The following is a 22,357-nucleotide window of genomic DNA, read 5'->3' as shown; positions in this document are numbered from 1 at the left end:
GTGTTGAGTTTCACAAAATACTATGCCACTAAACTTATATTTGAAAACAAATTAAGTAACGACAAATTTTAATAAAGAACTTTGGAGCGCGCGCTGTTAATAACATTTTGGCTAATGTTAAAGGTTTCAGGGTGCCCATAAACATGCTTGTTCCAGTGCTGGGTAATTTTTGTCAATTTTGTGTCATCTCATCACAAAATAAGTTTTAATTTCTGCGTCGGCAAACTAAAGCGAGGATATTGTTAAAAATAAAATGGCACTAGCAGAAATTTGCAAAATTTCGAATGCTTCATATATGAAGCCAACTGCCTGGTCTTCGAGTGAAGTGGAGGACGAGCTGAATGCATACACCAGCAACATTGCAAATCCATACACATTGGCGGCTCCTCCATTCGAGAATGTAAGACGAAAAAATATAGTAAACTATTGTTATTAACGAGTATTCATCATTCAGCCCCTTGAGAATTTGAATAAAATCCAAGCAAATGGTGATAAAACCGGCATTAAGATCAACTTTGATCACGGCACCACAACTCTGGGATTCAAGTACCAAGGCGGCGTCATCTTGGCCGTTGATTCCCGTGCTACTGGTGGCCAATATATTGGATCACAGTCGATGAAAAAGATTGTTGAAATAAACCAATTTTTGCTCGGCACATTGGCCGGCGGTGCTGCCGACTGCGTGTACTGGGACCGCGTGCTATCCAAGGAATGCCGCCTGCACGAGCTGCGCAACAAGGAACGCATTTCAGTGGCTGCCGCCAGTAAGATCATGGCCAACATTGCTCACGAGTACAAGGGCATGGGCCTCAGCATGGGCATGATGTTGGCTGGCTATGATAAGCGCGGACCTGGCCTCTACTATGTGGACTCCGAAGGATCACGCACTCCCGGCAATGTCTTTTCAGTTGGCAGCGGCTCCATTTATGCATTTGGTGTTCTCGATTCTGGCTATCATTGGGATTTGGAAGATGCTGCCGCACAGGAGCTGGGCCGCCGTGCCATCTACCATGCAACGTTCCGTGATGCGTATTCGGGCGGTATCATCCGTGTATACCACATGACCAAAAATGGCTGGATTAAAATTTCAGAAACAGATTGCATGGAGTTGCATTACAAGTACAAGGAAGAGAAGGAGTCCAAGTAATATTTTATATCTACTATTTGCACAGCTATTAAATAAATGTGAGAAGGGAATAAAAATAAAAATAATAAACTAAAATATTTATTAAATCTATTTTATTTACAATGTAAATTAATTTTATGTTTCTTGCGGCTTATCAGCAACTTTTTGGGTCTTAATAATCTGTAGAGTTTCCTTGTGTCGCTCCTCTGCTCGCTTCTGCTTGAAGGTGCGCTTGGTCTTCGTTTTGTTTCTGTTAGCCGGCCTGCGCTGCAGCTGGGAGAGCTCATGCTTGATGTCCAGATCCGCGGGCACATGCAGCAGCCGAATCATTCGATTGCGTATCAAAAAATTATCGAATGCATGGCATTTACCATTGCGATCAATGAAAACTGCATCGGTTAACTCGCATGTCATGTGGCCGTCGGCAATGCTGATGATCCCCGCCACGGATGTCTCATTTCGTAGATCTATAAGTACAGCACGTCCTTGCAGTATTATAGGCAAGCAATTCAATGTATTTGATATCAAATATTTTTCACGTCCGCTAAAATTGTTCATGGTGTCTGTAGCCTGGATAAAACACCATATTACACTGTGAGAAAATGGAGAGAAATGTTAATGTACCAATAATGACGACTATTGGGACTAGTACAAAATGTAAACAAAGCTTAAGCGAAATGGTATTAATAAATACTGAGGATCTAGTATTTAAGTATAATTGTTGGTATTCGTTGGCAGTACCGCAGTATTTATTTTGAACATGACATTATATTACAAAAGGATCGTGATCTGTTTAGATTATTTGATAAATTGCATCTGACGCTGATTAAGATTATCACGTTATGTGAATTCTATAGAGCATCAAGTTTAATTAATACAAAATACACTTATGCCACGAAATATTCTCTTCCTAATCCAAATAAATTACAAGATTACAAGCAACTCCAAGGAGAGCGAGCACAGTGAGAGGGACACACACAGAAGAGGAGCACAGCAGCACACGGTCAACCACGAGTAGGTCAGGAACGACTGAAGAAATGCTTCAGCACCTCGCCTTTATATAGGGCACAATAGCTCAACCGTTGAGCATTCACAGCTTTTCTCTCTCAGAGTACAAAGAGTGTTTCCAAAAAAGCTAACATTAATAAGGTTCAACGATTGTTGCATAGACAAGTACATATCTACATATATTGTATTAGGTACAAACAAACTTAGAGACTATGTTTTACATTTAAATTGTTTTATTTGCAATAGAAAAATGAGGTTTAGATAGCCGTGCCGCGTTCCAGATTTTGTTTGATTTCTGCCGTATGTTCGCCGTAGAAGCGATCCAACTTCTTGTTGAATTTTGAATTGCGTTCGTTAATGAAGTCCACATCGGCGTCATCGTTATAAATGCGGCGTCTGGAATATTTCTTTCTGCGATCGATCTGTTGCTCCAGGTCTTTAACCATATTATTGATAGCACTTGGAGTGTCCTTGGTTTGCAAATGGATCGTCGTGTGAGGGCCACCATAAAATGCATCGCCCAGCTCAGCCTTCTGTTTCTCATATTTGGCCATATCGCGAGGTGGCATATTCTTGACCAAACGATTGTACTGCCGCGCAGTTTGCGCCTCGTATGTGGAGAAACCCAGGTCGGGATTATCTTTACGTATCTTCTTTTTCTCTATGCGCTCCGCATCGATGGCGGACACTTGCAGCAGCTGCAGACGCTCGTAATCCTTGCCAGCAGCCTTTGCATCGGCGCGTGCTTTCTCATCAGCGAGCAGCCATTCTGCTTGTCGTTTGCGTGCTTCCCAGTTGCTTGGCAGTTTTTTGCGTGCGTCTTCTGCGACGACTTCTTGGTGGTTTTGTGTGCGCGCCTCTTGGCGCTGTTTGTGCAGTTCGAGTAAGCGTGCCTTGCGTTCGGCTAACTTATCCGACGCACTTTTTATTTTTTCCATTGTTTATTGACAACAAATTTATATTTATTTGCCAAATTCACACAACTATATCTTCTTTGTTTTGGATGAAATTCACAGAATAAACGGACAAGGGATGGCAGCTCTGTATTTATCAGCTGATATACTCAAATACCCAATAAATACTACAGATATCGATAGTGTTTGTATATCGATTCTTTGGTATTTTAGCGTCCACCGCTTAACACGTGCAGTGCGTTTTGTTTATAGTTACCGCTTAAAGGCATAATTTCAGTTCTTTGATTTATAAATTAACTGTGCGATATGAAGTTTTCTTACAAAGTGAGTAATTCACCATTTAAAAAATATATGTTGCTCAGGTTTATATATTTGCAGTTCTCGAATTTGTTGGGCACAATTTATCGCAATGGAAACTTGGTCTTCACGCCTGATGGCAATTCAGTTATCAGTCCTGTGGGCAACCGGATAACGGTATACGATCTCAAGAAGTATGTTCCTTAACGCACGCGTATTATAGGTACACAATAATATATGTCTTACTTTATTATTAATTCAGCAACAAGTCGCGCACTTTGTCTTTGGAGTCCTATTACAACTACACAAACATTGCCCTATCTCCAGATGGCAGCCTGTTGATCGCTGTCAATGAGCAGGGCAATGCGCAGCTGATAAGCATGCTCTCCTGCACGGTCATACATCGGCATAAATTCCAAACGGGCGTGCAGTGCATCAACTTCAGTCCCGATGGCAAATACTTCGCAGTCGCACGAGAGAATCTTGTGTTAATCTTTTGCTCTCCGGGTGAAATAACTGGCGAGTACAATCCGTTTGTACTGAAGCGTAGTTTCATTGGTGGCTACGACGATATCACGTGGCTAGATTGGTCGTCAGACTCCAAGCTTCTGGCAATTGGCTGTCGCGATAGCTCCACTAAAATATGCGGCATAAATCACATGCTTAACTTTCGAACGTATAATCTAAGCGGACATACGGATGCCATTGTATCGTGCTTTTTCGAATTGAACAGCCTGCACTTGAACACTGTCAGCCGGAATGGACAACTCTGTCTGTGGGAATGTAGCCTGGAGCCATCGGACTTAACTGAAGTCGATAAAGCTAAGGCGGAACCTGCGCCGCCATCTGCAAAGCGAAAAACTCCAAATGCTTTTAAGGGATCAGACAGTGAATCCGAAGATGATATTGAAGACAATATGGAAAAGAAAGTATCAAGGAAGGCATTGAATGAAGAAATCGATGACCTGGACCAGAACGAAGTGAAAGACGAAGGCGTGCAAAAGACCCATCCGTTCTATTATAAAAAGCTCGGTCGGCACTATTTAGCCAACGAGCCGCGCAAGGAGAAACGCGATGCGATGCTAACGGCGGCCAACTACAATCGGCATACAAAGGTGTTGGTGGTCGCCTTTAGCACTGGCGCCTTCTACTTGTACGAGCTACCCGACGTCAATATGATTCACTCGCTGAGCATCTCCGACTACCCCATATCGACGGCCCTCTTCAATAACACTGGCGATTGGGTTGCGCTGGCCTCACGCGAAATCGGCCAACTGCTGGTGTGGGAGTGGCAGAGTGAGCAGTACATCATGAAGCAGCAGGGCCACAGCAGTGAAATGACCTGCATAGCCTACTCGCCAGATGGCCAATACATTGCTACAGGCGGCGAGGACTCCAAGGTAAAGCTGTGGAACACCCAAAGCAGTTTCTGCTTCGTGACCTTCAGCGAGCACACGAGTGGCGTGACCGGGGTACAGTTTAGCCGTAATAAGAAGTTCCTGGTTAGCAGCTCACTGGACGGCACAGTGCGTGCTTTCGATATAATAAGGTCTGCTCGGATTTTATGGAATTCTCATCAACTTTAACTAATGTAATATTATTTCCCATTTATATAGATACCGTAACTTCAGGACATTCACATCGCCAACTCCTGCTCAGTTCGCCTGCGTTGCAATTGACTTCTCGGGAGAGTTGGTTGTTGCTGGTGGTCAGGATGTCTTCGAGATATTCTTGTGGTCCATCAAAACGGGCAAATTGTTGGAAGTCATTAGCGGTCACGAGGGCCCAGTGACATCTGTGGCCTTCTCGCCTGTGGCCACTTCTTCGACACTCATCTCTGGATCTTGGGATAAAACTGTGAAGGTTTGGAATTGCCTGGAGAGCAATAGCGAGCACGAAACAATTGATGCTATTTCTGATGTCACATGCGTAGCATTCTCTCCCAGCGGAGAAGAGGTGAATGGGTTTGATATAAAATCTATTTCGGTCAAAGTTTTAATGTTTTATGTGCTTATCCAGATCGCCGTCGCAACGCTCGTTGGCAACATACTAATCTTTGACGTGAAATCAGCGACACAAGTGAACACAATTGAGGGACGCAATGATTTGGGTGGCGGTCGATTGCAGACGGATATAGTAACTGCTAAGAAAAATGCCAAGTCGAAGTGGGTAAAGATATCTTGATGGTATATCAATTGATTTTATCGAATTTTCTTTTCCAGCTATTTCTCAACGATAGAGTATTCAGCGGATGGAGAATGCATTCTGGCTGCTGGCAAATCCGCCAATATCTGCATATATCATGTGCGTGGGGCGATGTTACTGAAGAAATTTGAAATAACACAAAATCACAGTTTGGATGGCTTAAATGTGAGTAAGGATAAATCATATAAATAGAATTTCATATGAATTCCCATATTGAATTTCACAGGAGTTCATTAGCCGCAAGCATCTGAGTGAGTTTGGCAATATGGCTTTGGTAGAGCAACGTGAGGAGGGCGAAGGCGGCAATGTGGCGATTCGTTTGCCGGGCGTACGTAAGGGCGACATGTCCTCCAGGCGTTTTATGCCTGAGGTGCGTGTCTTCTGCGTTCGCTTCTCACCCACGGGACAAGCATTTGCCGCTGCAGGCACCGAAGGACTTTGCATATATGCCCTAGACAAGGGTGAGCAGACGGCTAACTATAGTTATTATTGTAATTTGTTTAAATAATTTGTTCTATTTCATAGGCGTGGTATTCGATCCGTTTGATTTGACGCTGGAAGTGACACCAAAGGCAGTACACGAGGCGCTTAAAAGCGAGGAGTTCACCAAGGCGCTCGTCATGTCCTTGAAACTGAACGAGCCCAATTTAGTGACCTTAGTGCTGGAGCGCGTGCCATACAGGGATAGTAAGTGCTCGTAAATTACCTGAATACTATGCAAAAATGCACAAAAGTTACCCCTGTACATAGTTCGGCCTTGCCAAGGGAGTTAGTCCCTGCAACATTTGTTGTTTCTTTAGTTTTTTTTTTTTTTTTTTTTTTACCTTTTATTCTTCTTTTTTAAATTTCTATAATCGATAGCCATTTTAGCATTTTTCGCATGTCTAAAAATAAATGCAAGTTGGATTTACCCCTTATATTCAAGGAGCTTACCTAACTCCATTCGGATCGAATGTGCAAATTTCTTGTTCTTTTTTGCTGTTAATAAACAGTTTCAAGGTTCTTTCTGCTTTAATATGACCGGTTAGCGTTTGACAGGCGGAACTATTTGTATAGCCAGATTGTTAATAAACCCCTCGGCCACTGACATAGGTCCCACAAATTGAAACATGCTTACAGAATGAAAAAGAAAAACCAACAACAATGAAATATGTAAATTGATTGCCATTGGCCTACAGCACGTGGCTGCATATATTGAAACGAAACGATGTCTTCATTCCTTACAGTTGAGCTACTTTGCGCGGATCTATCGCCCGACATCGCCCAACGTTTGCTGCAACATCTGGCGCGCCTCCTGCAGTCCTCGCCCCACATCGAGTTCTATTTACAGTGGAGCTGTTGCCTGCTGAATACCCACGGCAATCGTGACGACGTCTTCCAGCACACGGCTCTGCTCGGCCTACACGAAAGCATTTCGCGTAAATATGAAATGCTCAACAAAATGTAAGTCGTTAGTCTAAGGGGTTTTAGCTTGTTGACTAACTTATGAATGCAATTGCAGATGTGACTACAACAAGTACACGATACGAGTGCTCCTGGACAGAGCGGAGCAATTGGAAGCAGAGAAAGGAGCAGACGCGACAATGGATGAGGATAGTGATGATGAATTGATGTTGATCAAGAGTAAAGCGGACAGAGCCGAGGAATGCGACTTTAGCGATGAAGAAGAAGAAGAAGAAGCAGAGGAAGACAGTGAGGAGTCTGACGGAGTGTAGAATAGTTAATCTTGTTATATAGATCGTACGAATACGCATATTAAATTGTAATTTTAATGAAATCTTGTCTTTATTTTGTGTTCAAATTGGCTTTATTTATTTACTTGCTTTACATGCATATTTGAATACTCTTTATTTTAGATATGTTTCAAGCATTGAGGTTAGATTTAATAGAGCATAATAAACAGTTTCGATTCTCTGTATATATATGTATAAAAAAGAACAAACCTCTGCGAAAAAAAAACTTAACCAATGGAAATTTATGTACACAAATATCATATTTGGATCTACGATAAATAAGTATCTCTGTGAAGATGAATCATTAATATTATTTTTTATATTTACAGCAATTTTTTGATATACAAAATATATGATTTCCTTTTAATTCGTTAACCTTATGAAATATATTTAACATAGATATACGTATTCCTAGCTTTTATTGAGTGTGCGCTATTTTAGCTACAGTTAGATATATATATATATATATATTTAAATGAATATATATATTTGTATAAAGCCACAGCTCAAAAGTTTGCGCTAAATTATTTACTCATCTTATAAGTGTGTAAAAATTCCTAAATAGCATTTTTACTACTTTATTTACATTACGAGTTGTGTGTGTATGAAATATATGTTTCGTGATCCTTAAAGGTTTATCTCAATCAATTTTATTATCTCGTCAAAGCACCAATTAATTTTCTGGCTGATTTCCTTAAGCATACAAAATATATATCTCTAATTATTATCTATAGTTAGTAAACGAAAGTCAATCCCAGGCTAATTAATATCAATCAAATAAAATATATATATGTATATATAGAGTTTCGGTTTATAAAAAGTTATGTTCTAGGCATAAAGCGAGCTATATGTAAGCCGATACGGATTTGTTATTATAATTTGTTTCAACTGTTGCTTGCTTAGTTTGTTATTATTTTTTAAGAATTACAAAATAGTTCTCAATAGGATATTTGATAAGTTGATTTGCCAGTTAGCTAGCGCAATATAACTACAAAGCAAAGTAGTTATTGGTTAAATATTCTAACAGAAGTTTAAATAAAAAAAAAAATATATATATATACATATGTATGTATGTATATATAGATAGAGAGAAAGAGAGAGAGAGAGAGAGTGTATATGCTGATGAGCAACTGTCAATCGAGTATTCGAGTATGGAAAGGTAGCTTCGTATATACCATATCATGTCTGAGGTGATATGCTCAAGTCATTGATATATTCCAATAGTTAAATATGCCATGTGTGTTTATCTCTAGATAAATATCTAACTAGCACATGGATATCGTAGTGTATGTCCGCGTTCTGCTTCAGTTTAGTTGAGTTGAGTTTCGATTTTTTAACGGAGTCCAGAAAAGTGTATTCTGGAACTCCCCAAATCCTAGGAGGACTTCATCAGTAAGATGGGCCAATACAGCAGGACAAAGACGAAGAACAGTATGGGGAATACGGCGCGCGAGACCTTATCAATCTCGCGCCACATTATCTTCTCGACGCCCGTATCCGTGTCCGTCCAGGCGACAGACAAAAGGCTTTGGCGACGCGCCGGCTTCGGTGGACCGCCATTGCCCTGCAGTGAGGTCTATATAGATAATTGTTACGGATTACTACAATTCACATTCGCATATAATTATATAATGGACTTCGATTTGATTATCGATATTAATGTGGCCAAAGGAGCGTGGCATGTGTGCCAAGGCCCCAACTCACCTGGCCCGGCGTCGTCGGCGTTTGTGTGGCCTTTCGTGACCGTACGGCACCACCCTCCCAGCTCGCCACCGTTGCGCATTGACCCTTTTCCATATTGCTAATGCGCTGTGCCGACACAAAGACATGGAACGATAAAAGAAATGTTTTGTACTTATTAAGGCAGAGCCCAGGGCGGCGCTTACCATGGGCAATACCTTTGGTATGCGATTCACCTGGTACTGATACTGCACATCCAGCACTTTGACGACCACGAACTCAGCCAGGGCGGCGAACACAGAGACCATGCACCCGGCCATCCACAGATCCAGCGCCTGTCGCATGCAAAGGAAAGTGGAAGCCATATTAGTTGGCGTCTTGTGCTGGAGGACGCAGGAGCTAGTTAATTGCCTTTACATACGCAACGGGTGGTATATCGGCTCGCAGCCCCGTAAACATTGTCACCAGCGTCAGCATGCAGGTGACCAGCAGTGTGACGCGACCCGGAATGGCATCCAGACCCAGCCAGAAGCTGAACCAGGACAACATCACGACCAGCGAGGAGGGTGCAAATGTCTGGATCAGATGATGGCCAATCTGACGCTCGAAGCGAAAGTAGACGGTGAGCCGAGAGAAGTTGCCCACCTTCTCGGGCATGTAGCCATCGCTCTCCTCCAGCTCCAGGGGCTGGCCCAGATTGTACTGCAGCAGCTTCAGTTCCGGATTGAGCGTTACGCCCGAATCCGACCAGCGTAACTTTACCTTTTGGTTATTGGACGAAACTTGAAATGAATGAATAGCAAACGAACGAGATGAATCATTCACTCCGATTGATGGATTCCATTGCTCTGTTCACTTACAACTTTCAATGTAAATGGGACACACTTGTATGTCCATGGGATACAGCTGGAACTCCATCTGGCAGGCAATGATGGCGTGCATCCGGGCCGCATAGCGCACCGTCTTGTTCTTGTAGAGCGTCACCGATGTGAACTTGTGCGTCAGGGTAGCTATTTCTACAATGAGAAGACATCGAAAAGACGTTGCAGAGTTGCGGAACAAAGTGGTTTCGATTAGAACTAGATAGAATTGGCAAAGGCACTCGTTTGGCTGATATACATGTACATGTATGTAGTATTGTGGCTACAGAGATGGGTTTACACGCAATATGCTGGGTGGGCGAGTGCATCTTGAAGTAGGATCTATGTTAACTACGTAAGCGAATGACTCGAATGCGTATTTCGATAGCTCGAATTGGCGCTGCTGCATGTGAACACGATTAAATATGTTGTACAGAAGGAGAGAGAGAGAGAGAGAGAGAGAGAGAGAGAGAGAGTCCTGGTACTCCTGCTAGTTTTATATGGGGCGGTTCTTGCAATGAGGCTTAATAAGTGCAGCCAACTATAACATATTGAATGAACTGAAAAGTAAATTAAATGCCAAGTAAATTTTCTAGATAGAATTAGTTAATCCCAATACTCTCGACTTCTAGCGTAAATTCTTGCAAAGAACTTATAGAACTTGAGAAGATCCCCAATTAATGATATTCTCTTTTATTCAATTGTTTTTTTTTTTTCACCTAAGAAAATTCAATAGAGCTTCTTGAATCACAATAAACCTCATAAAGAGTTTAATACGACATAACATAAAATATTTTAAAAAGTATAAAGCAATAGGAAAAAGTACATATATAAAATTTCAAGCCTTTGTCATACACCAATTAGACAAAATATAATACATATATTACTACCATTAATATATATTATATACTATTATTGTTTATACATATAATATATATTATTAATATTTATATATTTTTATATTGTATCATTAATTTTACATACGCTAATATATTCCCATAATTCTAATAGGTTCATGTCAAAGTCTTTTTCGATTCACTTTTTTGCTTTTATTGATAATGTTTGCCATGGCTTATTTTTAGTTTTCCATGTTTACTGTACAGTGTACACAACAAAAGTGTGTCCCATCCTTGCTAAACAAAACCAAAGCTGTAAATCGATATTTCTACTTTTCATGAAAATAGATTGGGACATTAACAATGCTTGACTTTTATAGCTAATAAAATTAGACGACTTCAATTTTTTAGACTTTGTGACGAAATTCGATATCTATAAAGGTATTTGTATAAGGCAATTAGACAAAGTTCACAGAGTTCATAGAGACTGGGATTCGAAGGCTTCTAAATGAGAAGGGCTGCTCAGGCAAGGGCTACCTATCGAGAACTCTTATATGGACTCTGTTATATAGTCTAAAACATTATCCTTTAAGCCACATATCCAGTTTGCTAAGGTGATCGAAGGTCAATAGGATTTCTGTTTACAATTTCGCCGTGAAGCGTTGTTTAGATCTTATCACACTCTTCTACAACTGCAAAATTTCTGTATTTTAATATGGGGGTCTACATTCTTTTTTGAACCAAACACTAGCAACTAATTGGCCATGGCATTGAGAACGCTTTGGTGAGTCCGTTAGCTATTTCCGAAATGCTTTTTTTTTACGGGGTTTCTGCTTGATTTTTCAGTTGCACGCAATGCCAGATAAGTGGACTAAAAGCTGACTCTCTATTGTTAAGCATGCATTTTGTTGTTAGTTCTTAGTTGGCTGCATTAAATTAAAGAAATAAATCATTTTATCGACCTGCCGCAAAGAAACTGGATTGTATAAATTCATTTTCATTTATCTTTATGGGAAAAATCAAATTAAAGTAAAATAAGTTTGATGTGAGTATGAGACGAATGAATATGAATGTTATATTGATATGTGTATAATAAAATATATATTATATTTATTTTTACTAAAGAGATATGAAAATGTCAGTACAAACTTGCAGTAGAGCTAATACTTTAAAATTTACTCCCATAGAAATTATTATTATATTAATATTTAATAGTATTTGTCTTGGTTTGCAAAGCAGCTGTTAAATTGTCATTTGTTCACATTGAAAATAGCCTAATTAATTTTTTTTATGTATTTTTAACTCATCTTCTTGAGCCCTGACTCTGTTTTGCCCACAAATATTTATATAATTGAAATTGATTTAGTATTATTAGACTATAGACAGTCAAATGAGGGATGTTACTAATTATTATGAATTGACTTTGGGTTTGGCATTTGGGGTAATAAGTTATTTATTATAAAGGGCTGTCCCAAAGTAAATATAGTCAGTTGATATGAGTAAAAAATTATGTCATGATATCATATAATTTTCTCTCATCAATCGGAAAAAGGCATTTAAAAACTTAACTAGTTAAACCTAAGCGAAATCAAGATTTAGGACCTCTTAAAAACTGCAAGAGTTTTAAATATTCGGCATGCCGAAATTCGTTAGATTTCTCGTTGAATTTCGAGTTATGCATGAGTTGATTGAATGAAGGTTTTGTGTTTTTTGACTACGACTTGATCACAATGGCCAACACGAAAACAGAAAACACATTCTAGAGTTGATTGTTAGTATACTTAAAGCTTTGTCTAGATGAAAGTTTTTAGATTCTTTTTCATCCTTATGGCGTAGTAGAGAAGTCGACGAAATATGTGGACTTCCAAATCCTAGTCGTATGCGTTGTTGTTATTAGTTGAAAAGTTTTTTTTTTATTTTTTTTTTTTTTTTTGGTAATGTTAAAAACAATAGAAATTAAAAGTATAAAAAACACAATATTATTATACACAAATTGGGTAAATACATATAGACTAACTCTAGGCTTCAGTGCGATCAAGAGAGACTTATCAGTGCTAGAGAACTTTGTGAATTGTAAATTGTGAATTCGGGTGTCAACAATTCTCACATCAAAAACACTTTACTTAGGGAGGAACATGCATTTATATATCATCTTGACTTACCGGCAATTTTTGAATTGAGAAAATACGGATCTGGCTGCCAGAGGTTGTCGAAAAATTCTGGAAGCAAGGTCACATAATCGTCGCCCTCCTCGAATATGTCATCGGAGATTTCTAGTCGCGATTCCATCCATCGCTGATGAATGAACATGTCAACTCTGAAAATGGATATATAATGTCTGGCTGCATTACATGATCATCATTTCGATGGAGGCAATGGAGAACATCACTTACCTAAAGTCCATATCCTCTACGTTAATTGAGTTAATATCTACAACAAATATGCTAAAGTCTACTATCACTGGGGAACCCTTCTTCGAGGGCGGACGCATTTCTGCAATTAAAAAGATCACGCAGTTAATCAGAAAATAATAACACAATATAATCATATGCAGCCCTGGCCCAATCATCACTCTCATAGTCTTTATATAGTCTGTTATTTATCGTATATGAACACGTAAGAATTTCGGGCAATCGGCCCCACTTCAAGTTCAGGGACAGCGTGTGGGTTGAAGGTTTATTACACAACTGTGAAAATCGATAGAGGCTCAGGCGTGAGAAGTTAGACGCTAGACGTTAAGGTTTAACTTAATTTAATGGGTATTTTGTCCTTTCAAATGAGCTAGAACGCTTTAAGTTTAATCGCAGTAAAGTTTTAATTTATGCATGCTAGATATCTTATATGAATATATTTAAATATCTCACTTAAGGGAGTAACATATCATGCTAAGTATAAAATAACGGTGTTTAGTGAGACTATAGAATATTTTATATTTTCTTTATGTTAAGTATAACGAGATTATGGAACATTCACTATTACAAATACTTTATTTTTTAATTTTTTAAAATTATTTTTATTAAGTTTTATACTTATTGCTATAATTTATTTATGCAAAAAAATAAAAATATTTTGATTATTAAAAACAAATATTTTTAATGCAAGATCAGACTTTTTTAAAGTGTTAAAGTAAGGTAAAATTGCAAAAATTATCTTTGATCTAGAGCACCGTGTGACGTCTTTTTGTACAAATTCTCTCTGGTCATGGTTACCTTTCAAAATATAAAATATAGACCCATTGCTCTAGCTGCTTTTCCTGCGGAAATTACATTGTAGAGAGCAACTTCTCTTTTCAAATTAAAGATTAAAGTAAGAACCGACCTCATAAATGTCAAAGTAGGGGTAATAGTGAAGGAGTTTATCGAATAGGAGTCTGAGATGCCGCCGAAAAGGTATTAAGGCATTAAAATAAATTATTAATTAATTAATCTTTCGATATATAAGCTTTGTATACCTATATTTTTTACTCCTACAATATATGCATATTTAAATATATATAGTATTTAACTGTATACCGGTACAAATATATAAAGGCATGCAAAATTTAAACTCATCTCCTTTTCTTCATTTTCTGCCTCGCTTCTCTCTCGTTTAATCGATCGCTATAATTTCCGTTTTTTTTTCTGTTTACTGTTGACGTCAGGACGCGACATACATTGCTACACATACATACATACATACATACATACATACATTACATATATGTACATAAGTAGTAATTACAGAAGTTAAGCGAATATGCACCCGGCTGAAGACAAAAACGGGGCTATACGGGCTATACGAAAAGGCCCTGAAATTGGCTGTGTCACGATAAATGCCACACGCAACGCTTTTAGCACTGGCAAAAGGCGAAGAGAAAGAGAAATGAATCACAAAATATTTGTACCGAGCATTGCGAGCCGAAGATTTAATATGCTAACAAATATAATTACTATAAAATTTATATTTTTATATAAATTATATATTTATTTTGTGAAGATATAAAATAAATATATTATTTGAGCAATATGTTTTACATTTCGATATTTTTATTTATGCATTTAATGTATGTATGAGATTTAATATTTTTTTAAACTTATTTTAATATATTATAATCATTATTATTGTTTTTAAAATAATACATTTTATATAGCTTTGTATTATTATAAGTATGTGAATCAATTAGAGTACTTGAAAATAGATCATTTACAAATCTGGCAATTGAAATAAACCGAATAAACCGCAGTCACAAAAAAAAAAAAAAAAAAAAAAAAAAAAAAAAAAAAAAAAAAAAATAATAATAATGGTAACAATAAAATAACACAACCATGCAAAACCGTTTAAAATGGCTTTAAATGACTTAATTTACAGGGTATAAAAAATATATTGCCAACTTACCCTTGACATAATTAGGCGGAAGAACCACTCGCGGCTTCGTTGTATAGTTGTAGTTCACGTGGGCGTCCGTGGCCTCACTAATCCTGAAAAGTGGCCAAAAATACAAATCGGATATGAAATGGCAACAACTCAAAGAATATAAATGCATATGCAACAATATATGCAACTATATACACAACTATATATACACATATGCTAGGGTTTTGGCCCTCATGGAGCGCATTGGGTACTACTATTATAAACTTTGTCAATTTAAGTCCAAACTGGAAATTAACTTGCATACATTCGTGTCTGGGCCTGTCTGGCTGTAAATACAGGTGCTGTTCAGTTTACTGCGATTTCACCTGACAACCCCTAGCTAAACTTTAAGTTGACTATTATTCGTGCTGCAGCCCCATTTGTAGTGATTCAATTGACCTTGGTGTGTGTCTGTGAGTGTGTGTTGTGTTTCCCTTTCTTTTTCATTATTTTTCATTTTGTCAAATGGCTTGCCAATACTCGGAAATACCGTGCAAAGGTTATATTCAATAAAAAAATAGCATATATTATATGCAATTTCCTCCTCAAAGTTGACACATGCCTAAAATATTTCAGTTAATGCTTTGCAATGCTTTGCGCATGATCAACATTTGATTGCAATTAAAAAACAAATGAATTTCTTCTAAGTAGTTCCTCTACGAATTTCTGCTAAGTATTTCTGCACGACTGACCCCCACTAGGCCTGGGCGACTGAAGAAATGCTGCAGCTGCTGCCCTTTATATAGGGCACCTTTCACTCACACACTCAGACGCGCTCAAAGGTAGAGCCCGACGCCAGGTAGAGATCGTTGCAGTCGAGCCAATGGGAACTCTCTCTAAGCTAGCTTCGTTTTACTCAAATATAAATACGAAGTGACGACTGCTGCATACACATAGACAACTCGAACGATCTTGGGTAGTTTTTCTTCGTCCCTTGCTCTTGTTAGGCAGCCAGAGAGACAGTCAGGGAATCAGACAGAGAGACAACTATACAGAAATGCATACGAACTGATATATAGGCAATCAAACACAAATTGTTCAATCGGGTTACCTCATTACGCTGCTCAATATGCTTAATAACTTATTTACATTAATATTTATAATTATAGATGGCATAGTCTCTTTTATTTTATCTTATGTACTAGGACTTCTGCACAGTTTGCTTTATTTATTTATACTACTTATTATTTATGCTGCTTATTATATATTGAATACTTACTTATACTTAAGATTAATTTATATCAATAACATATATATATTATATAGTGTATATTTTAAATAGTTATTATTGTGCAATTTGCTTGCTTAGCAGTCTACCCAAGCTGTTTTAAGTAAAAAATAATAACAAATTGACAACAATTGCATTTCAAATTTGGCGGAATCATATGCATGGTGGAAATGCACACCTATATAATTATTATAATTATCTTTCTTCTACTATATATATATGTGGTAAGTTTGCCGAGTGCAATTTTTCAATTAAGTCCATAAAATATATTTAAGATTAGACATATTTACATATGATATACCACTAAAATATTTTGTCTAATCGTTAAAAGCCTACTTGAATAATGTATAGCAATGCAAATATTGTAGAACATATTTGTTATGCTTCAATCCAAATGCTGGCTCATATAACACATATATCAACATATAAGTATAAGTAAGTTAAAGCTTAGTTTTTCATTTACAAGTCTGATAGTCCTTTAAATAAATTGCTGATATTATAATCTACAGGAAAATTTCTATCATATGGAAGCTTTTACAAATTTCATTGATTTTAAAATTCAAGAATGAATCAATGAATTATGTCTAAGAAAAAACGGTTTACTATGCGTATGCAATATACAATAATCAGGATAATATAATAAATTCCTGTATTGAAATTGGAACTCACCACATCAGTATGAAAGTCAATCCAAGCGATATGAATGCCTTTGTGTTGTATTTGCCCAGCATGATGTTGACGACGAAACAGAAAATTAAACCAAACCTCAAATCATCTCACTTTACATCGACGTGGGAATTTCATAATTCGCTTTATGAAATCTGCAACACGATAGCGTAATCGAAATCGAAATTGAAGTTGAATTCGAATTTAATTTTCAATGCATTCAAATTAAAAGCTAAAAATGATATGTCGTTAAACTCCGAGTTGACTTCAAAGGATACGAGCGAGCACTAGCTTGATTGAGTACTAAATATACAATTGGGATATATATTATCACGATTTTATCGCGTTATTGGCTAATTATGTTGCCGCACAGTTGGACTCATGGATCGACTTCGACAGCGACTGCAATACCAACTCAACTAGCGCTCAAATATCGAATAAATAAACCGTTGTCCGACTCGGCCGACGCTATAGTGGCGTGCTCTACGGCATATGTCATATGTAAATCTATGGCTAGATGCGAGTGTGCATGTGTGTGTGTGTGTGTCACTTATCTCATGATTTCTGCTGTCGGATATGCACATATGTTCATAGATTGTGCGCGATTATCGGGCCATCTGTGTGGGAGGCAGGCGCATGTGGTTCTAGTAAAATGATAGCCACGGAGCGCGATGCCTAAGCTTGCCAGGCAGCCGGTCAAGGGAAATACATGCACACAAGCACACACACATAGACACAGAGAGACAAATGTGTACATACACACACACACACACATGCTTATATATAACGACAAGTGCGGCACGCTTCGCGCCTTAAGTCCATGTGAGACAATTGAATCGCGTGCCGATTCCACTTAAGCGCGCGCGCTTTAAATATTATCGTTACAATTTGGTCAGCATACGCAAAGTAAGCTACTTAAGTATATGCACATATCTGTGACTTATATAATGGAGCCATAGATCATTCAATATAAGATAGAAAAAGCTCGATCGGCATACTTTATCTGTGATTGCGCAAGGGCAAATATTGCAATGTCTCATCCAATCTTAAATCATGTTCCCTATGCATATTGAATATCTAGTTGTTTTTTTTGGCCTGATTATGATTTTCCTGATAATTTCAATTTATATACATACATATATAATACAAGAGGAACCGGTAGCGACATTGACATTGCCATTGCGAGTGACAATGGAAATGATAGTTCTCGCCATTGAAATTAAAAATTCCGCAAGATGAAGTATATCCGGCTAGCCCCACATACACACAGAGCCAGGCGTTTGTTACACACTTAAAGATTTAGATCTGAAGCAAACACATATGTACATATTTATGTATTTATTCGTATATAGTTATGTATGATATATGTATATTGCAATATCTTTTTGTATTTTACAGTTTTTAATTATTTGAGTATGGAATATTTTGCATTATCGCACAAAGCTATAAAAGCATATCATAAAATATTTACGTATGTACGTGCGTTAGTAGGCGACTAATTGAGTCTGAAAATCCATTTATTTTAATTATGCATGTTAAAAGCGGCTACGTTTATTCTCTTAAATTAATATAAATTTATTTTAAACGAATGCAAGTTGTAAGGGATTTTAACAAATTTAATTGTTCTTTCGGCTGCTCACACTAAAGACAAGCTTTGGCCATATGTTTGCCTAATTAAAACTCTCATCGCTAATTTGTAACGGTTTTTCACATGTTTACAATTTGCGCGGAACTGGTTCGTGTTGGATTGTATATGTATGCATTTGTAGGCATGTATTATTAATAACTTTATATTTCTTTCATAACTAACACCGATAGTTTAAGTTGTTATCGATTTGACTCATTAGAACATTCATTATGCGATTCGAAAAGTAACCGAATCGAAAATGCACTTAGCCCATTTTGAGGCAATGACACGAACACTTTTTGTCTGCTTGACAATTGAATGAAATAATATGGGCATTACCGCGTTGCTGGCCGACGCGCGTTCGAATCCTTTCGGCTTCGCTCAGGAACTGAACGGAACTAAAAATGCGCGAATTTCTTTGCTGCTTTCTTGCCACTTTAATATACCGCGCTCCCAACAAAATGGCAGCAAACGCGACGCCAACGCTGGCGCTGACGCCGACGCTAGCCGCCAGCTAGGGACATTGGTAGTGGCTGAAGCAGGAGAAGGGGCTGCGGCTGCGGCTGCGGCAGCGGCAGCGGCACGACAACTGTGACGGTTTCCATTTACAAGGAGCTGTGAGTATCGTGCTGGGTAAGCGTGCGAGCTCGAGCTTGGTTCCAAATTGGTGTTAGGTTCCGTTAGGCGCCATGGAAATGTGGCCATGTGGATTTTTAATCATTTGCAATAGTACGTGGTTTGTTTTGGTATTTAGTAGAACACAGGGTCGGTAATTAGGCTACGATTTGCTTGGCTCAGCGCATAAGTACATACAAACATAACCATATTTGTATGTCTGTATGTACATTGTGCTTTTGGCAAATACTAATGATGATGTATTAATACGAAACTCTAAATGAATTATGAATGTATGCTAATATTTTTCTAAAAGATATAAATGTATACTTGACACCCCATTTGAAGGTCATTATTATGTCGAAACTGAAAGCGTCTCACATTTCAGTTCCGGCTGGAAAAACACACATACTATAGGCCATATGTACGAAGGCATAAATATGATTTACCTAAACTAAACATGTCTACACCCTTCCATCAAGCAACTAACTATAATCGCAATAAACAACTGACGTCGGGGCTTTCCAATAAAACCTAGGCAATTTGACTTGAAATTTCCACAAAATAACCAAACACTAAACAGGTGGGACGGGGAAAAGGAATACAAACAGACGTGCACATGCATAGGGTATCTATTTAGACAAACATATGTATATATAGACATACATACATACACCCATTCATATGTAGTCCGATATTGTTGGGCCTTTCCAACAGCAACACCCACTTCGAAAAGTAGGGCTAACTTTTATTAGCTGGAAATCGCGCCTACTTTCACTCATATCTCAGGGGGAATTCTAAACTGTGTTTTTAGACCTTAAATGCGTTGTAATGAGTGTACAGAACTACTGTAGACGTATGTATATTCTATATATATTACATACAATTGAAAGTGTCCCCTGGTATGTCCTGACTTTTTGTTTGCACTACCTGAAGAAGTGTGAATTAACAATGAAACGTCAATTTCAATATAATATATATAAGTTAATATATAGGAAATTGAGCAAATCGGCCTATAACCTGCATATGCATGTATATGTATGTAGATACACATGCACATATATAAATACATAAGCCCATAGGCGTCACTGTTGGGGTTTGAGGTAATTGTTGCGTGGCTCGTGGTTGTCTTTTTATGGCTACGCTAGTATTTCCACACGAACATATATGTAGGGTATTTTATAATAGAGCATATTAGTTTTGATATAATGCTTAGCCAGTTATTCAAATTTGTCTTTTTTGATTTCCAAATGTGTATTAAATATTTTTATGTACATTCATACATAATGGGATATTTCTAAATCATGAATGTAAATTACAACTAGCATTTCCAGTATTAACAAATATTCTTACTAAAAACTATTTAATGAAGGCAGCCTAAACAATTGTCGAGCCCTGCTGGTTCGTTCGCTGGTTGATTTTCACATGTGTCTGCCGTTTCTTCTCCTCCTTGAAGGCCTCGGCGTTGGCCTTCTTCTCGATGCGGCGTTCGCTGCGGTAATCCTTAAGCAAACGCTTGCGTTCGCGCTTCTCCTCGGGAGTCTCGTCCTTGGGGCGTATGGAGAGGACACTGAGTGTGGATAGCACCGATTTGGCACACAGAGATTTTGGACCAGCATTATCTGCTGAATCATCGGCCAAGTTGGCCAACGCCTTAGCTGTGAGCTGGGCATCGGTGCCGCCACGCAGCACGTTTGCTGGAAGGCCTGTTTTGGGATCGATCTTAATGGGCGCCGCACGTCGATTGGCGCGAGGCTCATCGATTAGTTTTGGATGGTTATAAATATTAGAATATGTGGAGAGTATGGATTCACAGTCCCATTTCTTCTCTTTGCCGTCTTCGACTTCGTAGTCGACCAGTTCGTCGGTTGGATCGTGTTCGCCGTCAACAACATTTTCGTATTTTTTAATGCGCTCGCGATCCCATTCTTTGTCATATTTCAAGTCTTCGTTTTTCTTCTTGAATTCCTGGAAACATTGCATTACAACGGGATGCTTTTGATGCCATTGACCCTCAATGTCTTCTAAAGCGAGATCTCCGAGCTCAGGATCGTCGTAGCTTGCATAGAACTGCTCGAAACGATCGTCGAGCAGTGAGAGTTGTTCGTTTCTACGAATTACACTCGACGACATTGAGTATTCTGTGAAGCGCGACTTGGTTTCCTCATCGTCAAAACGACTTTTGCGCATCAGTGGACCAAGGCGGTCCATCATCTCGTCTGCGTTCTCATCTTCATTTAAATTATCTGAATCAAAGTCCATATCATTCTCCTCGTCCTCGTCTTCCCAATCTTCGTCGTCTCCCTCTTCGTCTTCATCACCGCTGCCCATGGCTTTCATTACGAAGTCGTCTTCCAACTCTTCAGTGTCTTCGAAATCGCTGTCGAGTGCTGCAACAACATCTGGATCCCAGTCTGGACGTGGACCGGGCTGAGGAGCTGCTTTGTTTAACATGCCTTCAGACTCCTCAAATTCACTAGCAAATACGGAACTGGGCAGCAGAAGCTTGGTCTGCGCTTTGGAATCCTCAGCGTTCGTCTTCTTTGCTTGATTGGGATTCTCCATATACTCCCAAACCACATCATTTTCTCGCTTCTTCAGATGCTGCAGGTAATCATAGTCGTCATCAAAGTGAATACCAAACTTTTTCAGCTCCTCTCGCCGTTTCTCTGGATCCACGGTTGCTTCATCCTGTGGCTTTGATTGCGACTGCCTTGCACTCGCCTCCAAAAGCACACGCTGTGGAGCAGTTTCATCGGTCACCAAGGGATCGTGCTGACTGCGATGCACCAAGTGAAATGTGACAGCCTTTTTACGGTCAATATATGGCTTTTTCCCTTTCACCTATAAATCAAATGGACTTTAGGGATGTTGATATGGTTATAGAGTTCAAAACTTACCATTTTTAGGCTGCAAGAGTTGGTGTTTCTTCAAAATAAAATTGAGAACTTTCGGAGTTACTGCGTTCCAAAACACATGTGCATTAGAGGTGAGACAGTACGACGGGCCAATCGATAATAGCTCATATCGATATCCTCATCGATATTTCCATAGAGTATTTGCGCTGAGAGTTTGCTATGTCGTTACATTTAAAGCAAAATAAATATTATTATTGAATCTTATTAATAAATTTTAAGTAAATCTACAAAATAACCTTTAAATGGGTAAAT

At 38.5% G+C, this 22,357-nt stretch overlaps 6 protein-coding genes and 1 long non-coding RNA gene across 15 annotated transcripts; 3 read left to right on the top strand and 4 right to left on the bottom strand.

Moving 5' to 3' along the window:
• The first annotated feature begins 171 nt into the window (after positions 1–171).
• On the top strand, positions 172–1,184 carry LOC6579912 (proteasome subunit beta type-5). The gene is made up of 2 exons (XM_002005749.4): positions 172–400; positions 455–1,184. Exons 1-2 carry the CDS (start codon positions 254–256, stop codon positions 1,145–1,147), a joined length of 840 nt encoding a protein of 279 aa, XP_002005785.1. The 5' UTR covers positions 172–253; the 3' UTR covers positions 1,148–1,184.
• A 13-nt stretch (positions 1,185–1,197) lies between these two features.
• Positions 1,198–2,179, bottom strand: LOC6579911. Of its 2 annotated transcripts, none has more exons than XM_015163980.3 (2): positions 2,063–2,179; positions 1,198–1,718 (listed from the first exon to the last, which is right to left on the bottom strand). In XM_015163980.3, exon 2 carries the CDS (start codon positions 1,682–1,684, stop codon positions 1,262–1,264), a length of 423 nt encoding a protein of 140 aa, XP_015019466.1. In that variant the 5' UTR covers positions 1,685–1,718; positions 2,063–2,179; the 3' UTR covers positions 1,198–1,261. The 2 variants fall into 2 exon arrangements, with proteins under 2 accessions (XP_015019466.1, XP_002005784.1); XM_002005748.4 differs by having other exon boundaries at positions 2,055–2,069.
• Positions 2,180–2,284: 105 nt separating this feature from the next.
• Positions 2,285–3,168, bottom strand: LOC6579910 (pre-mRNA-splicing factor Syf2). The gene has a single exon (XM_002005747.4). It carries the CDS (start codon positions 3,070–3,072, stop codon positions 2,392–2,394), a length of 681 nt encoding a protein of 226 aa, XP_002005783.1. The 5' UTR covers positions 3,073–3,168; the 3' UTR covers positions 2,285–2,391.
• An 81-nt stretch (positions 3,169–3,249) lies between these two features.
• On the top strand, positions 3,250–7,327 carry LOC6579909 (periodic tryptophan protein 2 homolog). The gene is made up of 10 exons (XM_002005746.4): positions 3,250–3,372; positions 3,427–3,539; positions 3,608–4,894; positions 4,962–5,301; positions 5,365–5,510; positions 5,568–5,715; positions 5,777–6,011; positions 6,076–6,237; positions 6,777–6,993; positions 7,052–7,327. Exons 1-10 carry the CDS (start codon positions 3,355–3,357, stop codon positions 7,263–7,265), a joined length of 2,880 nt encoding a protein of 959 aa, XP_002005782.1. The 5' UTR covers positions 3,250–3,354; the 3' UTR covers positions 7,266–7,327.
• Positions 7,328–7,525: 198 nt separating this feature from the next.
• Positions 7,526–17,517, bottom strand: LOC6579908 (glycine receptor subunit alpha-2). 8 transcript variants are annotated; one of them, XM_015163976.3, is made up of 10 exons: positions 16,949–17,433; positions 15,034–15,116; positions 13,053–13,152; positions 12,822–12,976; positions 12,441–12,530; positions 9,824–9,979; positions 9,375–9,745; positions 9,200–9,298; positions 8,988–9,092; positions 7,526–8,859 (listed from the first exon to the last, which is right to left on the bottom strand). In XM_015163976.3, exons 1-10 carry the CDS (start codon positions 17,008–17,010, stop codon positions 8,659–8,661), a joined length of 1,422 nt encoding a protein of 473 aa, XP_015019462.1. In that variant the 5' UTR covers positions 17,011–17,433; the 3' UTR covers positions 7,526–8,658. The 8 variants fall into 8 exon arrangements, with proteins under 8 accessions (XP_015019462.1, XP_015019457.1, XP_015019458.1 ...); XM_015163971.3 differs by having other exon boundaries at positions 9,182–9,298; positions 16,949–17,431; XM_015163972.3 differs by having other exon boundaries at positions 9,170–9,298; positions 16,949–17,425.
• LOC122757690 lies at positions 16,651–17,177 on the top strand. The gene is made up of 2 exons (XR_006357803.1): positions 16,651–16,714; positions 16,789–17,177. It is a non-coding gene; the product is annotated as an uncharacterized LOC122757690 (long non-coding RNA).
• A 2,887-nt stretch (positions 17,518–20,404) lies between the features above and the next one.
• On the bottom strand, positions 20,405–22,199 carry LOC6579907 (protein LTV1 homolog). The gene is made up of 2 exons (XM_002005744.4): positions 22,088–22,199; positions 20,405–22,031 (listed from the first exon to the last, which is right to left on the bottom strand). The coding sequence occupies exons 1-2, from the start codon at positions 22,088–22,090 to the stop codon at positions 20,565–20,567; spliced, it is 1,470 nt and encodes a 489-aa protein (XP_002005780.1). The 5' UTR covers positions 22,091–22,199; the 3' UTR covers positions 20,405–20,564.
• Positions 22,200–22,357: the final 158 nt, after the last annotated feature.

The sequence above is a fragment of the Drosophila mojavensis genome, unplaced genomic scaffold (genome assembly GCF_018153725.1).
Source record: "Drosophila mojavensis isolate 15081-1352.22 unplaced genomic scaffold, ASM1815372v1 contig_80, whole genome shotgun sequence".
Taxonomy (NCBI): Eukaryota; Metazoa; Arthropoda; class Insecta; order Diptera; family Drosophilidae; genus Drosophila; species Drosophila mojavensis.
This window is presented reverse-complemented; position numbering and strand designations above follow the sequence as displayed.

Excerpts from the sequence above, each read along its gene's own strand:
- LOC6579908 (XM_015163972.3), bottom strand. The coding sequence starts at position 17,010 with ATGCTGGGCAAATACAACACAAAGGCATTCATATCGCTTGGATTGACT. Across the intron at positions 9,299-9,374 it reads CACCCGTTGCGTATGTAAAG|GCGCTGGATCTGTGGATGGC; the intron begins GCAATTAACTAG and ends TGCATGCGACAG. Across the intron at positions 9,093-9,169 it reads TACCAAAGGTATTGCCCATG|CGCATTAGCAATATGGAAAA; the intron begins GTAAGCGCCGCC and ends GTGTCGGCACAG.
- LOC6579910 (XM_002005747.4), bottom strand. The coding sequence starts at position 3,072 with ATGGAAAAAATAAAAAGTGCGTCGGATAAGTTAGCCGAACGCAAGGCA.
- LOC6579912 (XM_002005749.4), top strand. The coding sequence starts at position 254 with ATGGCACTAGCAGAAATTTGCAAAATTTCGAATGCTTCATATATGAAG. Across the intron at positions 401-454 it reads CGGCTCCTCCATTCGAGAAT|CCCCTTGAGAATTTGAATAA; the intron begins GTAAGACGAAAA and ends TTCATCATTCAG.
- LOC6579911 (XM_015163980.3), bottom strand. The coding sequence starts at position 1,684 with ATGAACAATTTTAGCGGACGTGAAAAATATTTGATATCAAATACATTG.
- LOC6579909 (XM_002005746.4), top strand. Across the intron at positions 4,895-4,961 it reads CGTGCTTTCGATATAATAAG|ATACCGTAACTTCAGGACAT; the intron begins GTCTGCTCGGAT and ends CCATTTATATAG. Across the intron at positions 6,012-6,075 it reads CATATATGCCCTAGACAAGG|GCGTGGTATTCGATCCGTTT; the intron begins GTGAGCAGACGG and ends TCTATTTCATAG.